Source organism: Nannospalax galili, unplaced genomic scaffold (genome assembly GCF_000622305.1).
Source record: "Nannospalax galili isolate Female #2095 unplaced genomic scaffold, S.galili_v1.0 scaffold690, whole genome shotgun sequence".
In the NCBI taxonomy this organism is placed as follows: Eukaryota; Metazoa; Chordata; class Mammalia; order Rodentia; family Spalacidae; genus Nannospalax; species Nannospalax galili.
In genome coordinates this window covers 2,549,197-2,568,074 of record NW_008329288.1, presented here as the reverse complement: position 1 = coordinate 2,568,074, position 18,878 = coordinate 2,549,197, and the positions used below count along the sequence as shown (strand labels likewise).

The following is an 18,878-nucleotide window of genomic DNA, read 5'->3' as shown; positions in this document are numbered from 1 at the left end:
TAAATAAATGTAAATTGGAATGAAATACATGGCATAACTTAATAGAGGGAAGAGACAAACTTTCAAGTTTTATATTTTATCTAGAGGCAAAATACTTGTTCAAAATAGGCTCTGATAACTGAGTAATATGCACTGCAATCTCCAGAGAAAATACTGTATAAAAATACAAAGAGCCATGTGTGGTAGTGTAAGGCTGTAATCCCAGCTACCTGGGGGGATTCAAGGTTTAAAGCCAGCCTAGGCAACTTAGTGAGAGTCTCTGAACACCCTTCTCAAAACACAAAGCAAAACAAAGTAACAATAAAGAGGTATACATAAAAATCCAATAGAAATCACAAAATGGAATGCCCCCAAAATGTGTGATTAACTCAGAAAGGTGGAGAGAAGGTAGATCAGAGGAAAATCACTACAAAAGAAAATAAAAGATGTAGGGGCTGGTGAGATGGCTTAGCAGTTAAGAGCACTGACTGCTCTTCCAAAGGACCTGAGTTCAGTTCCCAGCATCCACATGGCAGTTAATAACCACCTGTAACTACAGCTTCAGGGGATCCACAGGCAGGACACACATATGGTACACTTACATACATGTAGGCAAAATATGCATACACACAAAATAAAAATAAATATTCTTTAAAAAGAAAATAGATGTGATAAGTAAAAATATAAGATACTACATCATAACGAATTATCCATGTTATATTAGATGTTAATGTATAAACACCATGCAAATTTTTTTCTTTCTCAGCTCAGCATTCTGGGCCTCACCCAGACGTCTACAGAATAAGATTGAGGTTCTGGAAGATATGTATATTTGGACTTTTTGAGACAGGATTTCCCTGTAGCCCCAGCTTTCCTGGAACTCACTATATAGACCAGGCGGGTGTTGAACTCACAGAGATCCACCTGCCTCTGCCTCCCAAGTGCTGGGATTAAAGACATGCGCCATCATGCCCGCAAAAGAAATATCTTAAATATAAAAAAGATAAGCCACAAGCAACGGTGCAGGCCTGTAATCCCAACATCGGGGAGTTTGGGGCAGGAAGCTCAGGCTACATTTATCTCTCAATGAATAAATAAACAAAGAAATAAAGGATTAGAGATAGATATGTACTTTACAAATAGTATGACCAAGAAATCTGTAGTAGCTAAATTCATATCAGAAAAAGTAGATATTAAGAAGAACATTACCAGAGATAAAGAGGACTATCACACAATTATAAAAGGATCAATTAATCATGAAGTTAAAACAATCACCAAAATATGTGCTCAATAATAGCTTCAAGTACATAACAAATAGTAACAGCATTGAAGAAATAAAGACCAATCCACAATAATATCTGTGATTTCAACATTCTTTTGTCAGATATTGAAAGACTAAACACACACAAAAAATCAGTTAGGATATAGAAGAATTCAACAATAGTATCTCCCAACTTAACCTATTTATAGAACACTACAATCAACAGTTGCAGAGTCTGTATTATTTTCAATGGTGTATAATACATTCACCAAAGCGTACCATGAAATGCTGAGTAACAAATCAGTCTAAGATATTTTGAAAGATTTTAACTATACAAAATATGTTCTCTGGAAAACTGAAACTTAAATCAATAATAAAAAAGATGATGGAGGTGCTAGAGAAATGGCTCAGTGGTTAAAAGCACTTGCTGTTCTTGCAGGAGACCAGGAATTCATTCCCAGCACCCACATCCATTCTCAGCATCCAAATGGTAGTTCATAACCATCTGTAACTCCAGATCCAGGGATTCCAGTGCCCTCTTCTGGCCTCTCAGGGCACTGCACACACACACACACACACACACACACACACACACACACACACACACAGTGCTTATACATGAATATACATGAAGATATAACACTCATACACATGAAATAAAAATAAATAAATCTTTAAACAAAGATATCAGCTAGCCAGCTGGATGGCTCAGCAGATAAAAGCATGTGCAGCCAAATCTGCCCACATGAGTTTAATTCCTGGGATCCCTATGGTAGAGGAAGAGAAGCAAGTTGTTCTCTTACCTCAGTATGCACAGCAGAGCACATGTGCATACACCCACACACGTACATACACACAAAACAAATAAATAATCTTGGGGGTAATCAACAGCTACCTAATTGGACCTAAAGCCCACTCAATGGGAGGGAACTCATGTATGGTACTGTAAACATAGCCATATATACACATGGCTGGAGAGGTCATAGTTCTCAGAGAAAACTCCAAGGATTAGAGAGTCACATTCCTAAACAAATGTAATTTCTTACTATGTGCTAAATATGGATCTTTATATATACAGAAGTGTATGTTGGTCACCACTCATCAAAGAATCTTCTTTTGCAACAGAGACCATTACACACAATTGGTCACACACAGAAATCAAGTGTCTGTGAAATGCCCAACCCTAAATGACACATCTACATCTACAATGGAACCTCTATACCCAAGACTCATGGAACATAGTGGAACAAGAGGTAGAGAGAATACTAATGCAGCTCTTCAACTCTCATCAATGAAGCTCCATCATGCAACAGAGGGCCATGAACCCAGGGCTCAGGGACCATTGCAGAAGAGGGGGTAGAAAGACTGTAAGAACCAGGGAAAGAGGTTGCATGACCATATGGAAACAAAGTCTTACAGGCTCCGGGGACCTTGTTCCTATGAATGTATAGCAATGGTGACAGCATGCACAAGACCCATGCAAACTCAAGCAGACAAAAAACCTAGCATAGAACTGTGGAAATGGGCAGCAGGCCCCAATCTTAGCCAAAAAACTATTAGGCAGCTGATTACTGCTGTGTGAGGAAAAGCTGATCTTCTTTAAGGGAATGACTCAAGATAGGTTGACTAGACCCCAGTGGATGAACTTGTACTGAAGGACCTCAGGGGACACTAACTTGACACAATAAGCCTTAACATAAATGACAGAGTGCATGAAATCCAGTGGGGAAAGCTATGGGAGGATGCCAATGGGGAAGGGAGTCGAAAGAGTACGAAGATTTTGTGTATGAAATACACAAAAATTCAATTAAAATGTATTTTAAAATAAATAAAAATTTAAATGTAATTTAAAAACAAAAAGGGTTTTCTAATTACATTTATGTGTGTATCACACACACAAATCAAAATAAATGAATAAAAAACCCACTTTGAAATTAAGCAAAACAGCTCTAATTTTGTCAAAGAAGAAATCATAAGAGAAAATTAGAAATTCTTTTTATCTGAATGATGATGAAAATATACCCTGTCAAAATTTGTGGAATTCAGCTAAAGCAGTGCTTAGAGGAAATTTTAGAGCTCTAACATGTTTATGAATGAAAAAAAATCTCATAGAGTCAAAGCAAAAAAAATTAACATAATAAATTAACTGAAAAGTGAACAAACAATAGAGAAAAATCAAACCAAAATTGGTTCTCTAAAAAGAGTAATAAAAGCGATAAAAACACAGACGGGGAGAGAAGGAGGACACAGATCAGTGGTATTAGGGGCAAAAGGGGGGCGTCATAATAGATCTTACGATAAAAGAAAATTATAGGGTCTGCAAGATAACTAAGCAAAGTGCTGGAGAGATGCTTCAGCAGTTAAGAGCACTGGCTGCTCTTGCAAAGGACCTGGGTTCCCAGATCCACATGACCGGCTAATATGCCTAACTCCAGTTCCAGGGGATCCAACGCCTTCTTCTGACCTCTGCGGACAATACTAATATAACAACAATTCTTTTGCAAACAAGGCAATGTTCAACACTCTTTCTAATCTTATGTTGTATAGCTATTTGCTCCAAATTCAAACATTCCCTCCTAAAAGGGGGTGGGGGGGCGGCGATCATAAGCCTCAGGAAAAAAAAAATGAAGTATTCCCAAAGAAAAAATGAAATTTACAAGGAAGCTCCTGAAAGTGAAGATTCACAAGGCCCGTACCCAAGGTTACACAAACTAACAATTGCTGGAAAGAGATGATTCTAATAGAGCTGGCAAGCTGTGCAGGGAGCTGCAGGGAGGCAGCTTTGAGGAGTCGCCACCCATGCTGCACTGGGCTTTGCACTGAAACCCCTACTTTTGAGTCACCTGTGCTCCTGTAAGTAACTGCCAGTAAACTCATTGGTTCACTAAGGTAGAATCATTTCTTTGGTTTGTCATTGGTGCCCTATCTGGAGGGAACAGCCATTTTATTCATGTCTCCCCAGAAAAAAAGTCACACAAATAGCATAGAGTTGGGCATGATGGACCACACTCTATAACCCTTGCACATAGAGGCTGAAGTGGGAGGACTGAAAGTTCAGGGACCATCCCAAGCTTCAAAGTGAGTTCCTGGCCAACCTAGGTTACTGTGCTGGATAGCTTCAGTTGTCAACTTGAAACACCTGGGTAAAGGGAACCTCAACTGATGAACTGTCTCCATTGAACTGACCTGTGGTCATATCTGTGGGACATTTTCTTGATTGTTGAGTGATGTGGAAGAGCCCAGCCCACAGTAGGCAGTGCCACTCCTGGGAAAGTGGCCCTGTATTGTATAAGAAAGCAGACTGAGGGGCTGGAGAAATGGCTCAGCAGTTAAGAGCCTGACTGCTCTTGCAGAGGACCCAGGTTCAATTCCCAGCACCCACATGGTAGCTAACAACTGTCCCTAACTCCAGTTCCAGGGGATCCAACACTCTCTTCTGACCTCCACAGGCATTGCAGGGCACAAGGTGCACCGACACACATGCAGGCAATATACTTATACACATAAAATAAAAATAAAATATTTAAAAATAAATAAAAAGAAAGCAGACTGAGCAGAGGCCAGAGGAGCAAGTCAGTAAGCAGTGTTCCTCCATGGTCTGTGTGTCAGGTTCCTGCCCTGCATTCCTGCCTTGGTTTCCCTTGCTGATGGACTGTAAGCCCTAAGCCATAAGCTGTAAGCCAACTAAGCACTTTCCTCCCCAAGTTGGTTTTGATCAGTGTTTTTACTACAGCAATAGAAAGTAACCAAGACAGCTACATAGTGAGACCTTGTCTCAAGCAAGCAAACAAAAATTGCCGTAATAAGTATTGGTGAGGACATAGAAGAATTAGAGCTCTCAAACTGGGAAACCATTTGGTAGTTCCTTAAAAGTTAGACATATATCTGCCACATGGCTCAGCCTTCTACCCCTCAGGTTCTTACCCAAGAGGAATACAGGCACGTGCCCTTATAAAGACATAGATGAGAATGATCACAGCAACTTTATTTGCAATATTCAAAAATTAGAAACAGATGTATTCATCTACAGATGACTGAATGAGCAAACTGATGTATACATATGCAATAGGCTACTACTTAGCAATAAAAAAGAATGAACTGTTAAGATGTATAATAACATAAATGCATATGTAACCAATCACACTGGGCAGGAGTTGTAGCTCAGTGGTAGCATATGTGCTGAGCATGCACAAGGCCATGGGTGCAAGTTGCCAGGACTGTAAAAAGAGAAAGAGGGGAAGGGAAAATAAAAGGAAATTTGTGGGTTTTAGAAGACAGACAAAAGCTCTGTGAGCATAGATCAGAGGTGAGGCACGAGTCTTAGTACGTTCAAGGTCTGGGGTTCAATATCCACTACTGCTAATTAACCAAGTAATTAATTATAATAAAAGCCAGGCAAAAAGTACATACTGCATGTTCAACATTCTAGAAAATTGAATTACTCTGTAATGACACAAAGCAGGTAAGCCTACAGAAGGAGGGGAGTAGATTGCTCAGTAACTTGATCATAGTGATGATTTCACAGATGGATGCTATGTCAAAATGTATATTATGCACTTTAGTATCATATGTCACTTATCCTTCAGTAAAGTTATGGAGGAAAAAAATAAATACATACATAAAAGTAAATTACATCATGACTAAACTGGGTTTGCCTCGAGAGCACAAAGTTCATCTAATATTTGAAATTTAATTCATGTATTTAACACACTGACATAACAAAGGAAGACTACACACTCATCTCAATAGGGAGGGACTACAGAAATAATTAACATTCAGGGAAATAGCATAAAGAAACATGCCAGAGTGTACAGCCATGAGCTTTCAGGTTGAAAGGGCCTACTAAGAACACAATGCAAAAAAAATAAAAAAACACAAAAAAAACACAAAAAAACAACTTCACTATAAAGCGCCTTACTGGGGGCTGGAGATATGACCTGGAAGTTGGCCCAGCATCCACAAGGCAGCTAACAATTGTTTGTAACTCCAGTTCTAGGGATCCGACACCCTCTTCTGGCCTATGAGGGCATTGCATGCATGTGGTGTACTTATATACATGCAGGCAAAACACTCATGCACATAAAGATTTAAAGTACATTATTGTAAAGTTTCAAATGGGAAAGGAAAAATTAAAACATACTACAAAGAACAGAAAATCAGCTGGGTGTGTTGGCACACTCTTTTAATCCTAGCACTTGGGAAGCAGTGGTAGGTGATTTCTGTGAATTCAAGGCCAGCCTGGTCTACATAGTGAGTTCCAAGCCAGTAAGGACTACACAATGAGACCTTGTCTCAAACAACAACAAAAAAAAGAAAATCAAAATGAATTGGGGACACTAAGGACTACAATCAGCTCAGTTGAAAGAATGCTTGCTTAGCGAGCATGAAGCCCTAGGTTTGATCATCAGCACCACATAAACCAGGCATGGTGGCAAGCACCTGTGATCTCAGTATTTGGAAGCTGAGGCAGGAGGACTGCCTTGAGTTCAAGGCTCATCTGGGCTACATTGTCCCAGGCCAGCACAGAATACAGTATGAGACCTTGTCCCAAAAAGGAAAAGAAATCAAACAAGCAAAAAACCATGCTACATATTCCTCTGTATTCCTTTCATAAGAATACACTGATTTTCCCCCACCAGAAGACAGGAGAGAAAAGCAAGAGGAATGCTCAGAACGAAGCTAGAGGTTAAGTCCCTGGGCAAAGGGTGTGCACGAGACCCAGTGAGGACTCATGTAGTTTGTGGCAGAAATATGGTAGGCACTATTTGATATATTTTCCAGAAAAATATTAAATTGATAAAAGATCTGATTTGGGGAGGTGGAGGCAGGAGCCTGAGCTACACAGAGAATTTGAAGCTAACCTGAAGTTACCCAGTGAGATCCTGTCTTAAGACAAAACAAAAAACTGGACATGATGATGCATACCTGTAACCCCAGCACTTGAGATGCTAAGGCAGGAGGATCATGAGTTGGAGGCCAACCTAGACTATATAAAGAACCTTGTCAAAAAAAAGAATTTGAGGCTGGAGAGATGTTGAGCACTGTCTGCTCTTGCAAAGGACAAGGGTTTGAATTCCAGCATCCACATGGCAACTAACAACAATTCATAACTCCAGTTCCAGGGAAACCGACACCCTCTTCTGGCCTCTGTGGGCATTGCACAACACAAGTGCACTTATACACATGCAGGCATAACACTCAGACACCTAAAAATAAATTTTAAAGAGTTTTTAAAATTTGTTCATACTTATTACAATTTTTATTTTCTAATGTTTCATCATTAATATAAATTTGTAATTCTTATTTTTTAATGTTTTAACATTCTAAAAATCTTATTGATAGGAAAAGACTATGCAACCAGCACAAACCAGTTCTTGGAGACTGCAAGAAGTTTAGCAGAGAGCAGCCTTGCACATGTGAATCAGGCGCTGTGGAGCATATTCCTATGCTAACGGCTACCCAGGATCAGAGGATATGGAGAGGACTACCTTATAGCTTAGTGCCATGGACATCGTTCTAACTATCCAATTCTGAACTGTCTGCACTTGTCCCCAGGAAAGGAGAAGAAAGATAGCCTTTCTGCCTTCTGGCTGATATGAGTGCTTCCTAGGTGGCCCCATATGGCATGCCCTGACTCCTGTTTCTAGGACCAAACTACAACTGGTCCTATTTAAACATTCCTCTTTGCAAATTCAAACCAACCATGCATCAAAATATTTTTTAATTGCACCAGCACTAAACTTGTACAAGCATTATTCCTTGTCATTAGTCCGAAACAATATAGTCCAACAGCTATTTATATAGCATTTGCACTGTATTATGTATTATAAATAGATGGTTCAAGGTATACAGGAGGATATGTGTAAGCTACATGCAAATTTTATGTCTTTTTTTTTTTTTTAAATACAGAACGTAAGCATAGACAGATTTGGGTATCTATGAGAAGTCCTACAATCAATCTCCCCTTTCCCAGTGTAGGGTCCCCCAGGACCATGGGATGACTGAATATAAAATTTTTCTTTGAACTTACTTTTTTTAATTGTATTTATTTATTGGTATTGTATATGTGGGGGAGGGGGAGCACATGTGCCATGGCATGTGTGTGGAGGTCAGAGGACAACTTTGTGGAGTTGGTTCTCTCCTTCCACCTTTATGTGGGTTCCAGGGATCGAGCTCCAGTTGCCAGGCATTTGCTGCAAGAACCTTTATTTTCTGAGCCATCCTGCCAGGCCATCTTGGGCTTAGCTTGAATCTCTGTGGCCACCACTGACTGGCCAGCATATAAAAGACCATAGTCCACCTGTATTATGGGCTTTACATTTCAGCCAGAGTTTAGGGCTCAATTAATGATAGACTTATTGAAAACTAAGCAAACATAAAAATGAGGTAATTTGGGCTGGTACGATGGCTCAGCGGGTAAAGACACCTGCCGCCAAGCTTGAAAACCTGAGTTTGATCCCTAAAACCCACATGGTGGAAGGAGAGAAACAATTATGGCAAGTTGTCCACTGACCTCCACACACACGCCATGGGTTCATGTATGCCCACATATATACACACAAAAAATAAATAAGTAAATAAATAATTTTTAAATATTTTATTTATTATTTTTATTTTATGTGTATGCATGTATTGCCTGTATGTAGATAAGTGTACCTGTGCCATGCAATGCTCACAGAGGAGAGAAGAGGCTGTTGGATCCCCTGGAACTGGAGTTACGGACAGTTGTTAGCTGCCATGTGGGTGCTGGGATTCGAACCTAGGTCTTCTGCAAGAAGAGTCAGTGTTCTTAACCGCTGGGTTATCTCTCCTGCCCCGATAAAACTTTTTTTAAAAACCGTACCATTGCGGGGCGTGGTGGCGCATGCCTTTAATCCCAGCACTCGGGAGGCAGAGGCAGGCGAATCTCTGTGAGTTCAAGGCCAGCCTGGTCTACATAGTGAGTTCCAGGACAGCTGGGGCTACAGGGAGACCCTGTCTCAAGAAGACCAAAAAAAAAAAAAAAAAAAAAAACCAACCAACCAAACAAACAAACAAAAACCATACAATTGAGTTACAAAAATGAAATCTCAAAAAAGAGGTAATTCTTTTTTAATTTTATTATATATTTTATGTGTATGAATGTATGTAAATGCACCCATGTCATGCAATGCCCATGGAGGTCAGAAGAGGTAATATGATTCCCTGGAACTGGAGTTACAGACAGTTATTAGCTGTCATATGGGTTCTGGGGACTGAACTAGGGTTCTCTGCAAGAGCAGCCAGTGCTCTTAAGCAGTGAGCCATTTCTCCAGCCCAAAAGAGGTAATTCTTAACTCTAGCATAAACTAAAAAGTTTATTGGAAAGGAATATTTTTATAGAACAGTATATGATTCAGCCAGAAATAGTACATACATAATTACAATAGGGCACATATTTTAACATTGAATTAACTATAAATAGTGACAACCCTATCTTATGGGGGGGGGTGAGTATTGGAGAGGTATAAAAGAATGAAATCTCCATCTCTCAACATGCAAAGCTGGGGGTGGGGCTAAGGGCATGGCTCAGTTGGTAAAGTATCTCTCACACAAGCATGAGGACTTGAGTTTGGCTACCCACACTCATGAAGAAAGCCAAGTGCACCAGTGCACAACTGTTATCCCGATGCTGGGGAGGCAGAGACAGGAGGGTTACTAGGGCTTGTTGGCCAGTCAGTCTAGCCAAATCAAGATCTGGGTACAGTTCCCAGCACCCACATCGTGGTTAACAACCATTCATAACTCCAGTTCCAGGGGATCCAGTGTCCTCTTCTGGCCTTTGTGGGCATTGCACAACACAGGTGAACTTGCATACATGCAGGCAAAACATTCATATACACAAAATTAAAATAAGTAAATAATTTTCTGGGTCTTTTTCAGACAGGGTCTCCCTGTAGCCCCAGCTGTCCTAGAATGCACTATGTAGACCAGGCTGGCCTCGAACTCACAAAGATCTGCCTGCTTCTGCTTCCCAAGTGCTGGGATTAAAGGTGTGTGCCACCACACCCGGCCTTCAAAACTGATTTTTAAAAAGATTTATTTTATCTTTATTTAGGGTGTGTGTGTGTGTGTGTGTGTGTGTGTGTGTGTGTGTGTGTGTGCATGCAAGTGGCCTCAGAAGCCAAAAGAGGTCATCAGATCCCCTGGAGCTAGAGCTATAGGAATTTGTAAGCTGCCTGATGTGGGTGCCTGGAACTGAACTCAAGTCCTCTGGAAGAATTGCAAGCATTCTTAACAGCTGAGCCATCCCTCCAGCTCCCAAAGCTAAATATATTTAAATTTACTTTTTGGTGCTAACAGTTGAACCCAGGGCCTCAAGCATGCTAAGCACATGCTCATACCACTGAGCTTTATCCAGGCCCCAAACTGGTTAATTTTTAAAAACCAAGGAAATACAATATAAGTGTTCTATCACAAGAGTGGATCTGTATGTAATAATGAAACAAAAGCACCTAAAATAAATAAAAGGCTGGGTATGGTGGAACATGCATGCAACCCCTGCACTAAAGAAGCTGAGGTTGAAGGATTGCCATGAGTTCAAGTCTAGCCTGAGCTATAGAATGAGTTCTAGGTCAGCCTAGGTTACAGAGTTGCAGGCCAGTCTGGGCTACAGAGTGAGACCCTGCCTCAAATTAATTAATTAACTAGGTCAAAAATAAAAAGAAATAAAGGTAGAATTAGAGGTGTAGCTCAGAAGTAGAGCATTTCCCTGGCATGCACAAGGCTCCAGGGTCAATTCTCAGCACTGAATAAACGAATGAATGAATGAATAAAATATAAAAAGCAGTTGCTACTACACAGTGAGGAGAGACAATGCAAAGCACTTAGATTTTTTAAAAAATATTTTTTGGGGCTGGAGGAATAATGCATCTGTTAAAGGCTGAGGCTAACAACCAAAACATTAAAAATATTTTTTTATAAACCAGGTGTGGTGGTGCAAATCTTTAATCCCAGCATTCAGAAGGCAGAGGCAGGTGGATCTCTGTAAGTTCATGGCCAGTCTGGTCTACATAGTGAGTTTCAGGACAGCTGGGGCTATAGGGAGACCCTGTCTCAAAAAGACAAATATATATATATATATATATAATTTTTTTATTTTATGTGTATGAGTATAATGCCTGCATTTCATAAGTGTGCCTGTGTCATGCAATGCCCATGGAGGTCAGAAAAGAACGTCGGATTGCTCTAGAACTGGAGTTACAGATGGTTGTTAGCTACCATGTGTGTGCTGGGAATCGAACCTGGGTCCTCTGCAGAGCAGCCAATGGTCTTAACTGCTGAGCTATCATTTGATCTTTTTTACACTATACACATGTGCTACCTTGATTTTAACAAAGCCAAAATGATGCTCCTTGCAGTCACAATTCAACAGTGTATGTAATATTTAACTCAATTACTTATTTGTAGTCCCAAAGACAAACATAAGCAGGCTGGGGAACAAACAACTGGTTTTTGTCAATGTCTGAAAAGTGGAAGTTATAAAGGTCCATTCAGTGAGACCACCCAGCTGTGTGCATGCACCAGGCCACAGGTCTTGGTTGGTTTGGCTTGCAGGAGGAATTCAGAGCACTAGCCAACATAAAAATAAAACAGTCTTCCTCCATCCACCTTCCTTTTCCTGGGCGTTAGATAAGAAAAACCCCACTGAGCAGAGCTCAAGATCATCCTTTCCTGAGTCTCTCAATTCATCCAGAACTATTAGCCCTCTGGAGGGAAATCTGCAAACCCAAGGAGATAACAGAGTGAAACCTGCCTCTTGCATCATGACAGACCTGATTCATTTCCATAACTAGATTCACTCCATTATTGCCCCCTTCTCCCTTGAATTTTGGGTTAAGTACTAGACACCATGCTTACACCTGAGGCAAGAGAAAATGCACAGAGAGGAGTTCAAAAGAGGACCTGAGACCCAGGCTCTGCATCAGTGTTAAACAGGACTGTAGTAACTCCTAGCCTCAAGGTCACTGTCTTACCTTCAACAAAACCTTGAGATCCTGAGTCTTTTCAATTGTTCATGATTAGAAAATGTAAGGACACACAGCCACTTTTTCAATAAGTCAGCTGAATGCTGATCTTTTTGCTGTACTATTTTGAGCAGTAATCTGCATATATACTGCCCAGTCAGGGGAATTTGTTTCCTGCTCTTTTACTAGGAACCAGTTCTGGAGCACCTGGGAAGATGTCATTCTTCATCTGCTGGCTCCACAGGGTTGTGCCAGCCCTTCATGACACTGAATTGTCAGATTCCCTTCATAACTGAAACTAGAAAACTACGCAAGACAGACATTATCTTTTAATTTGGACAGAGACATTAACTTACCTTTTGTTATAGGCTGAGTGTTTGTGGGTGTCCTCCCACCTCCTATCCCCTAATACTTTTGTTGAAATTCTGACCTCCAAAGTAATACTGGAGGCAGCACATTTGGGAGGCTTCAGGATGGAGCCCACATCAATGGAATGAATTTCTTATAAAAGAAGTCCAAAGGACCTTGTTTGTCCCTTCTACCATGTGAGGACCTCACAAGAGGTGCTGTCTATAAAGAGGAATTGAGCCCTCACAAAACTTGGAATCTGTCAGCACCTTGATCTTAGACTTCCAGTCTAGAACTGTGGGAAATAAGTGTCTGTAGCTTGAAGGTCACTCTTTCAGAGATATTCTGTTATACTGACTAAAATACATTGTATATATATTCAGCCAAGAGGGACAGTCTGGGTCTTCTGAGAGGCCATTCCTCATAGGCTACACAGTCAACTCAAAATTAGTAGCCAACCTCTCTTTCTTTCCTTCTTCCTTCCTTCCTTCTTTCTCTTAAATTGTGTGTGTGTGTGTGTGTGTGTGTGTGTGTGTGTGTGTGTGTGTGAATGACCCCACAGAGACCAAAAGAATGTGTCAGATCCTCTGGAGCTGGAGTTGTAGGCAGTTTGAACCATACATTGTGAGTGCTGGGAACCTGGGTCCTCTGCAAGAGCAGTCAGTGTTCTTAACTGCTGAGCCATCTCTCTAGCAGGAAAACCTGATTTTTTTCTAAATGTTTGTTTGTTTAAACAACATCACATTCTGTAGTCCAGTTTTGCCTCAAACTCATGGCAATCCACCTCCCTCAGTCTCCTGAGTGCTGGGACTACAGGTGTGCACCAGCATGCCTGGCTACCTGATATTTTTTAACTGTCATCTGAACAATAGAAGTCACTCTTCTCCACCTTATTCTGCAGAAGGCAGCACCCAGATCAGCAGAAGTCATGTTGAGGGGTGGGAGTACAGCTCAGCAATGGCAGGTATGCTTAGCATGTGCAAGGCCCTGGTTTCTATCCCCAGCATCACAAAGGGGAGGAGGAGGCAGGGTGGGAGGGTTGGAGGTATCTGTTATTACTCTTCTTACGTATAACCATCCCAATTCCCTCAGAAATACTGGATGTCCTTCTCCCTCAACAGCTTGTCAGACCCATTGAATCTGGTGCCCCTACATTCCCAACAATGGTTCTGAACTATTGCTGCAGAAGACTGTTGAGCTGTTGAATGTTTTTCTAGCTGGATTCCATGTCTTCCCAATCCTGACTAAGCAGGGGGCTCCAGAGAGGTACCTCCGTGTCAGAGTTGTTGCCATTCAGAGCCTCAATGTTTGGGTCCCTCCAGTCTTCTGAGAGTGAAGGGATGTAATTGTCTGTCAGTGCATCCCAAACCCTGTAAACAAAAAGAAGCTCTCATTAGCACACATCTGTGGCCTGGCCCCGCCTGGAGAAAAGAGCTGGGCCAGGAAGAAGAGAGGCTGCTGTGTGTGCCAGGCTGAGGTCATCTGCCTTCCAGCAAGCAGGGGCAGCAGCTGAAACGTGGAATTAGAGGCATATCCAGGAGAGAAAGCCAAGAGCATGGGCCCACCCAGGGGCTTCAGCAGGAAAGGTATTTGCTTCTTGATTCGAAATGGAAATACAGATAAGGACCCCAACCAGTTTATTTCTGAACCTCAGAAGTACCCCTGTTCCTTTCCTATGGGCTGAAACAGAAGGTGAAAAGATTGAGCAGATATCCTGGCTCAGTCTCTTTAAGATTAGGGTGACATATTTCAACCTCAGAGTCTTACTACCTATTATCAGGAATCCACTCCTTGACATCTAATGTAGATGTAGAAAATGTCTCCATAAGGGATACTATTTAAGGTAAATATATAAAACAGGCTGGACGTGGAGACAGAAACAAGCAAAGTTCACGGCTAACCTGCTCTACATACTGAGTTCCTCGGCTAGCCAGGACTACACAGTGAGACACTGCCTCAAGAAAAAATTTTTTGATATATATATACACACACACACACACACACACACACACACACAATTAGTTTTTAGTGGAAGAAAATGAGGTTACTTTTGTTACGTTTCTTTTTGATTCTGATATGTATAAGTAGGGTTTCTTACTATCCTTATCACTTTATTTCAGAACAACTTTTTTGACAAAAAGAGGACTGAGGACCAAGGATGTAGCTCAGTGGTAAAGCACTGTCCTAGTGGGGGGTGCGGGGGGGAAGAAGGTTTGAAGGAAAATTCTGAAGTTACAAACATATATCTGTAAAATGAATAAATTAGTAGGCACCAAGAAATTAATGTAAATCAATAAACCAAGAACTGTCAGCCATGGAAGCCAGAAGACTTTAAGCCACCATTAGCTAATGATAAATGAAGGCTTTATGTAACAAAGTAGGTACCTGTGCATACCAAATATGAGTGATACCTGTAATAACAAAATATGAGAGCGTATATCCCATTTAAATATACTAATCTAAGAAAATAGCTATTTAAAAATGGGCAAATATGTATATGGACCAAGTGTATGTTATAAGATGAAAAGATAAGTGTAAAATATTTGGATAGATATATAGGTAGATAATAGATAACCTGAGCATAGACACTTGAAATCAGATACATGACAATAAGGTATATGGCAGATTTTATTGACATAAAATCAGGAACGGTACATGATATATGGGTATAGAAGAAAAGTGATTTTCATGCTAAATAATATATGTAACTGGTAATTAAATAAAAGAAACTCAAGAAAACAATTTATTGATAGTGTTGAGCCTTCCACTTTTGATTTTTCTACCACACATGAGAACACTTTGAGATTACTAAGTCAAGTGCTCACGAGACAGCTAGCTATTAAGAGTCTGCTTCTTTTATTTGGGGGTGGGGTGGGGAAGGCATGTGCATGTGTGTGTGTGTGTGTGTGTGTGTGTGTGCATGTGTGTTTGTGTGTGCCTGCATGTATGTATACATGGGAGTTCACATTGTATGTGAGCTTGTGGAAGCCAAATGGCTTCAGGTATCTTCTGTTACTCTCTGCTTCATCTTTGAGACAAAGGTCTCTTGCTGAATCTGTCCCTGCCCCTCCAACGCCAGCATTACAGATGTGTTTTGCCACTGCTCCCAGATTTTTATGTGGGTCCTAGGGATCCGAACTCAATCCCTCATGCTTGTGCAGCAAGCACTTCACCTGCTGAACCACCCCCCGAGCCCCGGAGCCTGCTTCTTAATATCCCAGTGTTTTTGCTATCCCAATCTCCACTAGGTACTATTAAAACTGTATCAAAATCCAAGTCCCACTGGCATTGTGGAGCCAAGAGACAAATATTATTTACTAACTCCTAGAAAAAGCTTCAACCACCAAGCCCACTGGAAAGGTCATGGGACTGTTACATTCCTGCTTTGGGAACGGACATGCATGCAGGAACTGACCTTCAGCTTTGTCCCTATAGAAAGTTCTGGAAAGGTGAGATTCAGCAAAGCCCCAAATAGGCAGTATCTTTTGTTCCCAGAGGGAAGCTGGGACCTTCTGATGACCTTGAGACCGCTTATGTCCTGAAAGTGACAACTGGGCATTTTCTCCCCTGAACCCTACTGACATACTCTGAATTTTCATGCTAACGCTATGCAGCTCCCTAAATCTTTACGCCTTCAGTATTTCAAACCACCCTCGTTTCCTCTCTCTCATTTCTTCTTTCTTTTTATCCTTCCAAGTTTGTGAATGACTTTAAGACAAAACTGCTCCTGTCTCTTGCATAGTCTTCCCGTATTTACTCAGCACCAGTTACCAATAACAACAGCAGTCCACACTTACTAAGCACTTACTGAGCCAAGTGCCCTTCTAAGTTCTCTGTGAGGATGGATGCATTCATTTCTCACAACTCACAAAGCAGCTGCTTATGGGAAAAACAGTGACGGTAATGACATTGTCCAAGTTCATACAACCAGTCGTAATGGCAGAGGTTGCCTTGCAACATAGGCAGTACAGCAACAGAGCCTCTATTCCTACCCACAATTCCAACTCTTTATGATTCACCATATGATTGGTATTGTTATGAGCATCAGAATAACATACCGAGTTTCAAATCACAAGCTGGAGAAGCAATTTAGACACTGACTATGTACAAAGTCCACACTGACATCATTCTGGCTGGGGAAATAGAGTGTGCAATGCCTTCTGTCTGGGTCTCCAACCCGGAGGAGGATCCACAGAAGCAAATGCAGCACATTGTAGGCAGGCAGTCCCAGGAATGGAGAAGCCAGGGGTGGGAGAGGAAAAAGCTTTCTGTATGGAAGAGAACGAAAGGGGCTTTCCTTCACGAGATGATCTCATCCTAAGCAGGGCTCTTGGGAGTAGCTAGATCCCTTTTTATAAGTATCTTGGGGTTTTTGCTTTATGTTTATTTGCTTGTTTGTTTGTTTGCCTATTTAAGACATGGTCTCATTATGAAGCTCTCGCTGACTTGGAACTTATAGAACTCTACCTGTCTCTACTGGATTAAAGGTATGTAACACCATGCCCAGCTACTCTGAGATTTAAAATCTCATTTCTCAGGAATGGGGATGTAGCTCAGTAGTTAATCATTTGTCTCATATGTACAAGGTCCTAGGTTCCTTCTCCAGTTAAATAAATAAATAAATAAATAAATAATAAATAAATAAAATAAAACCTCTGGGAAGCATTCTACTGTTTACTCTTATCTTGGAGAAGGGAGATGTTGCCTGTTTGGAGACTCTAGCAGTAGAGTGCAATTAATTTGTAGACCCTTGATCAAAGAAAAGTATTCCTCAGTCTTTCTCTGTCAGGGAAGGTCCTCCTCTTTGACTGACTGACTGCCAGTTTCTGGAGGGACTCACATGAAATGGTGAGGGAGGAAAGAAACACTTGCTAGATCAACTAGGTCAGCTGAAATAACCCTGGTGATCAGTGGGGTGACAGATGTGACATCCAGATTCTTCTCCCATTCAAGCAGGAAGACTTTTCAAACTCCTTTTACTATTGTTTATCAAATAAGCAGGATTAGATAGGTTACCTCAGCTCTTACCATTATAATGCCATGGCACCTGTGATTCAATTTGTGCTCTTGTTCCCTGTGATCAGAGAAAAGGCTCTTCATCTGCATATTTCTTTCCTACTGGGTTTCTGAGGCCCAGGCTAACCTGGAACTAGTGGCAATTTTCCTAAGTACTGGGATCATAGGAATGAGCCAGCATACATGGCTTTCATGTGCATACTTTTAAATTTTTTGTTTGTTTCATTATTTTCCTTCTATGTGTACGAGTATTTTGTCTGCATGTATGTAGGTGCACCCATGTGTACAATGCCCATGGAGTCCAAAAGAGGGCATTGGAGCCCCTAGAACTGAGGTTCCAGATAGTTGTTAGCTGCCATGTGGGTACTGGGAACTGAATGCAGGTTCAGTGCTCTTAACCTCTGAGCCATCTCTCCAGCCCTTCATATTCATATTTTGTAGCTTGGGCTAGGTGCCTTAGAATCAATCAATTAAATTATCTTTTACTGTGGTGGATGAGAATGTGGGGGAAGAAAAGATACTGGCCAAGGACAAGCAAACCCAATGGAGTGGACCGTACCAAAATAAGTGTACAAGTTGTAAGCCTGAAACAGCATACCATTAAAGCTACATGAATGCTGATGCATAAATTACACGTGCACACATACACATCTATACACTCAGTCTGATAATATGATAGGCAGCTTAACTTCCAATTTGGTAACAGACCCCATAATTGCCCCTCAGTCAGCTATTCCCCTCATTTAATGCTTTGCTTGTGTCCAGTAATGCAATTCCCACATTTGCATGTGTGTTAACATGAGTATACTCAGTAGGTCATATTTAGATATTATCAATGTACAAATGCTTTTGCATGGTTTTTTCAATTCTCTCAAATATTTAAACAGAATAAGCATTAGTTCTGCCTTTTATTTGGGGAAATTAAATCTCTAAGAAGAGAATTGCATTTTTTTTTTTTCTTAAACTTTCATTTTATGTGCAGGAGTATTTTGCCTACGTGGATGTAAGTGCACCACATGCATGAAATGCCTGGGAGGTTAGAAGAGGGCATCCAATCCCCTGGAACTGGAGTTATGGACAGTTGTTAGTCTCCATGTTGGTGCTGGGAACTGAACCAAGGTCCTCCACAAGAGTGGCAGTGCTCTTAACCACTGAGCTATCTCTCCAGCCCCAAGAATTGAGTTTTCTTAAACATACAGTTAACTACTAGATTTCCCTGTTTATCTTCCACTTAAAGCATGTCTGGTTATAGCTCATTTATTGTGTGGACTCGGTTTTTATTGTTATCT

At 41.0% G+C, this 18,878-nt stretch overlaps 1 protein-coding gene across 1 annotated transcript in view; it reads right to left on the bottom strand.

Moving 5' to 3' along the window:
* The window catches only part of Fez1 (fasciculation and elongation protein zeta 1), a 69,929-nt gene that overhangs the window by 36,415 nt on the left and 14,636 nt on the right, over positions 1-18,878 (bottom strand). The window contains exon 3 of the mRNA XM_008834943.2: positions 13,844-13,943. Within this exon, the coding sequence (XP_008833165.1) occupies positions 13,844-13,943 (100 nt within the window). The remainder of the gene's footprint in view (positions 1-13,843; positions 13,944-18,878) is intronic.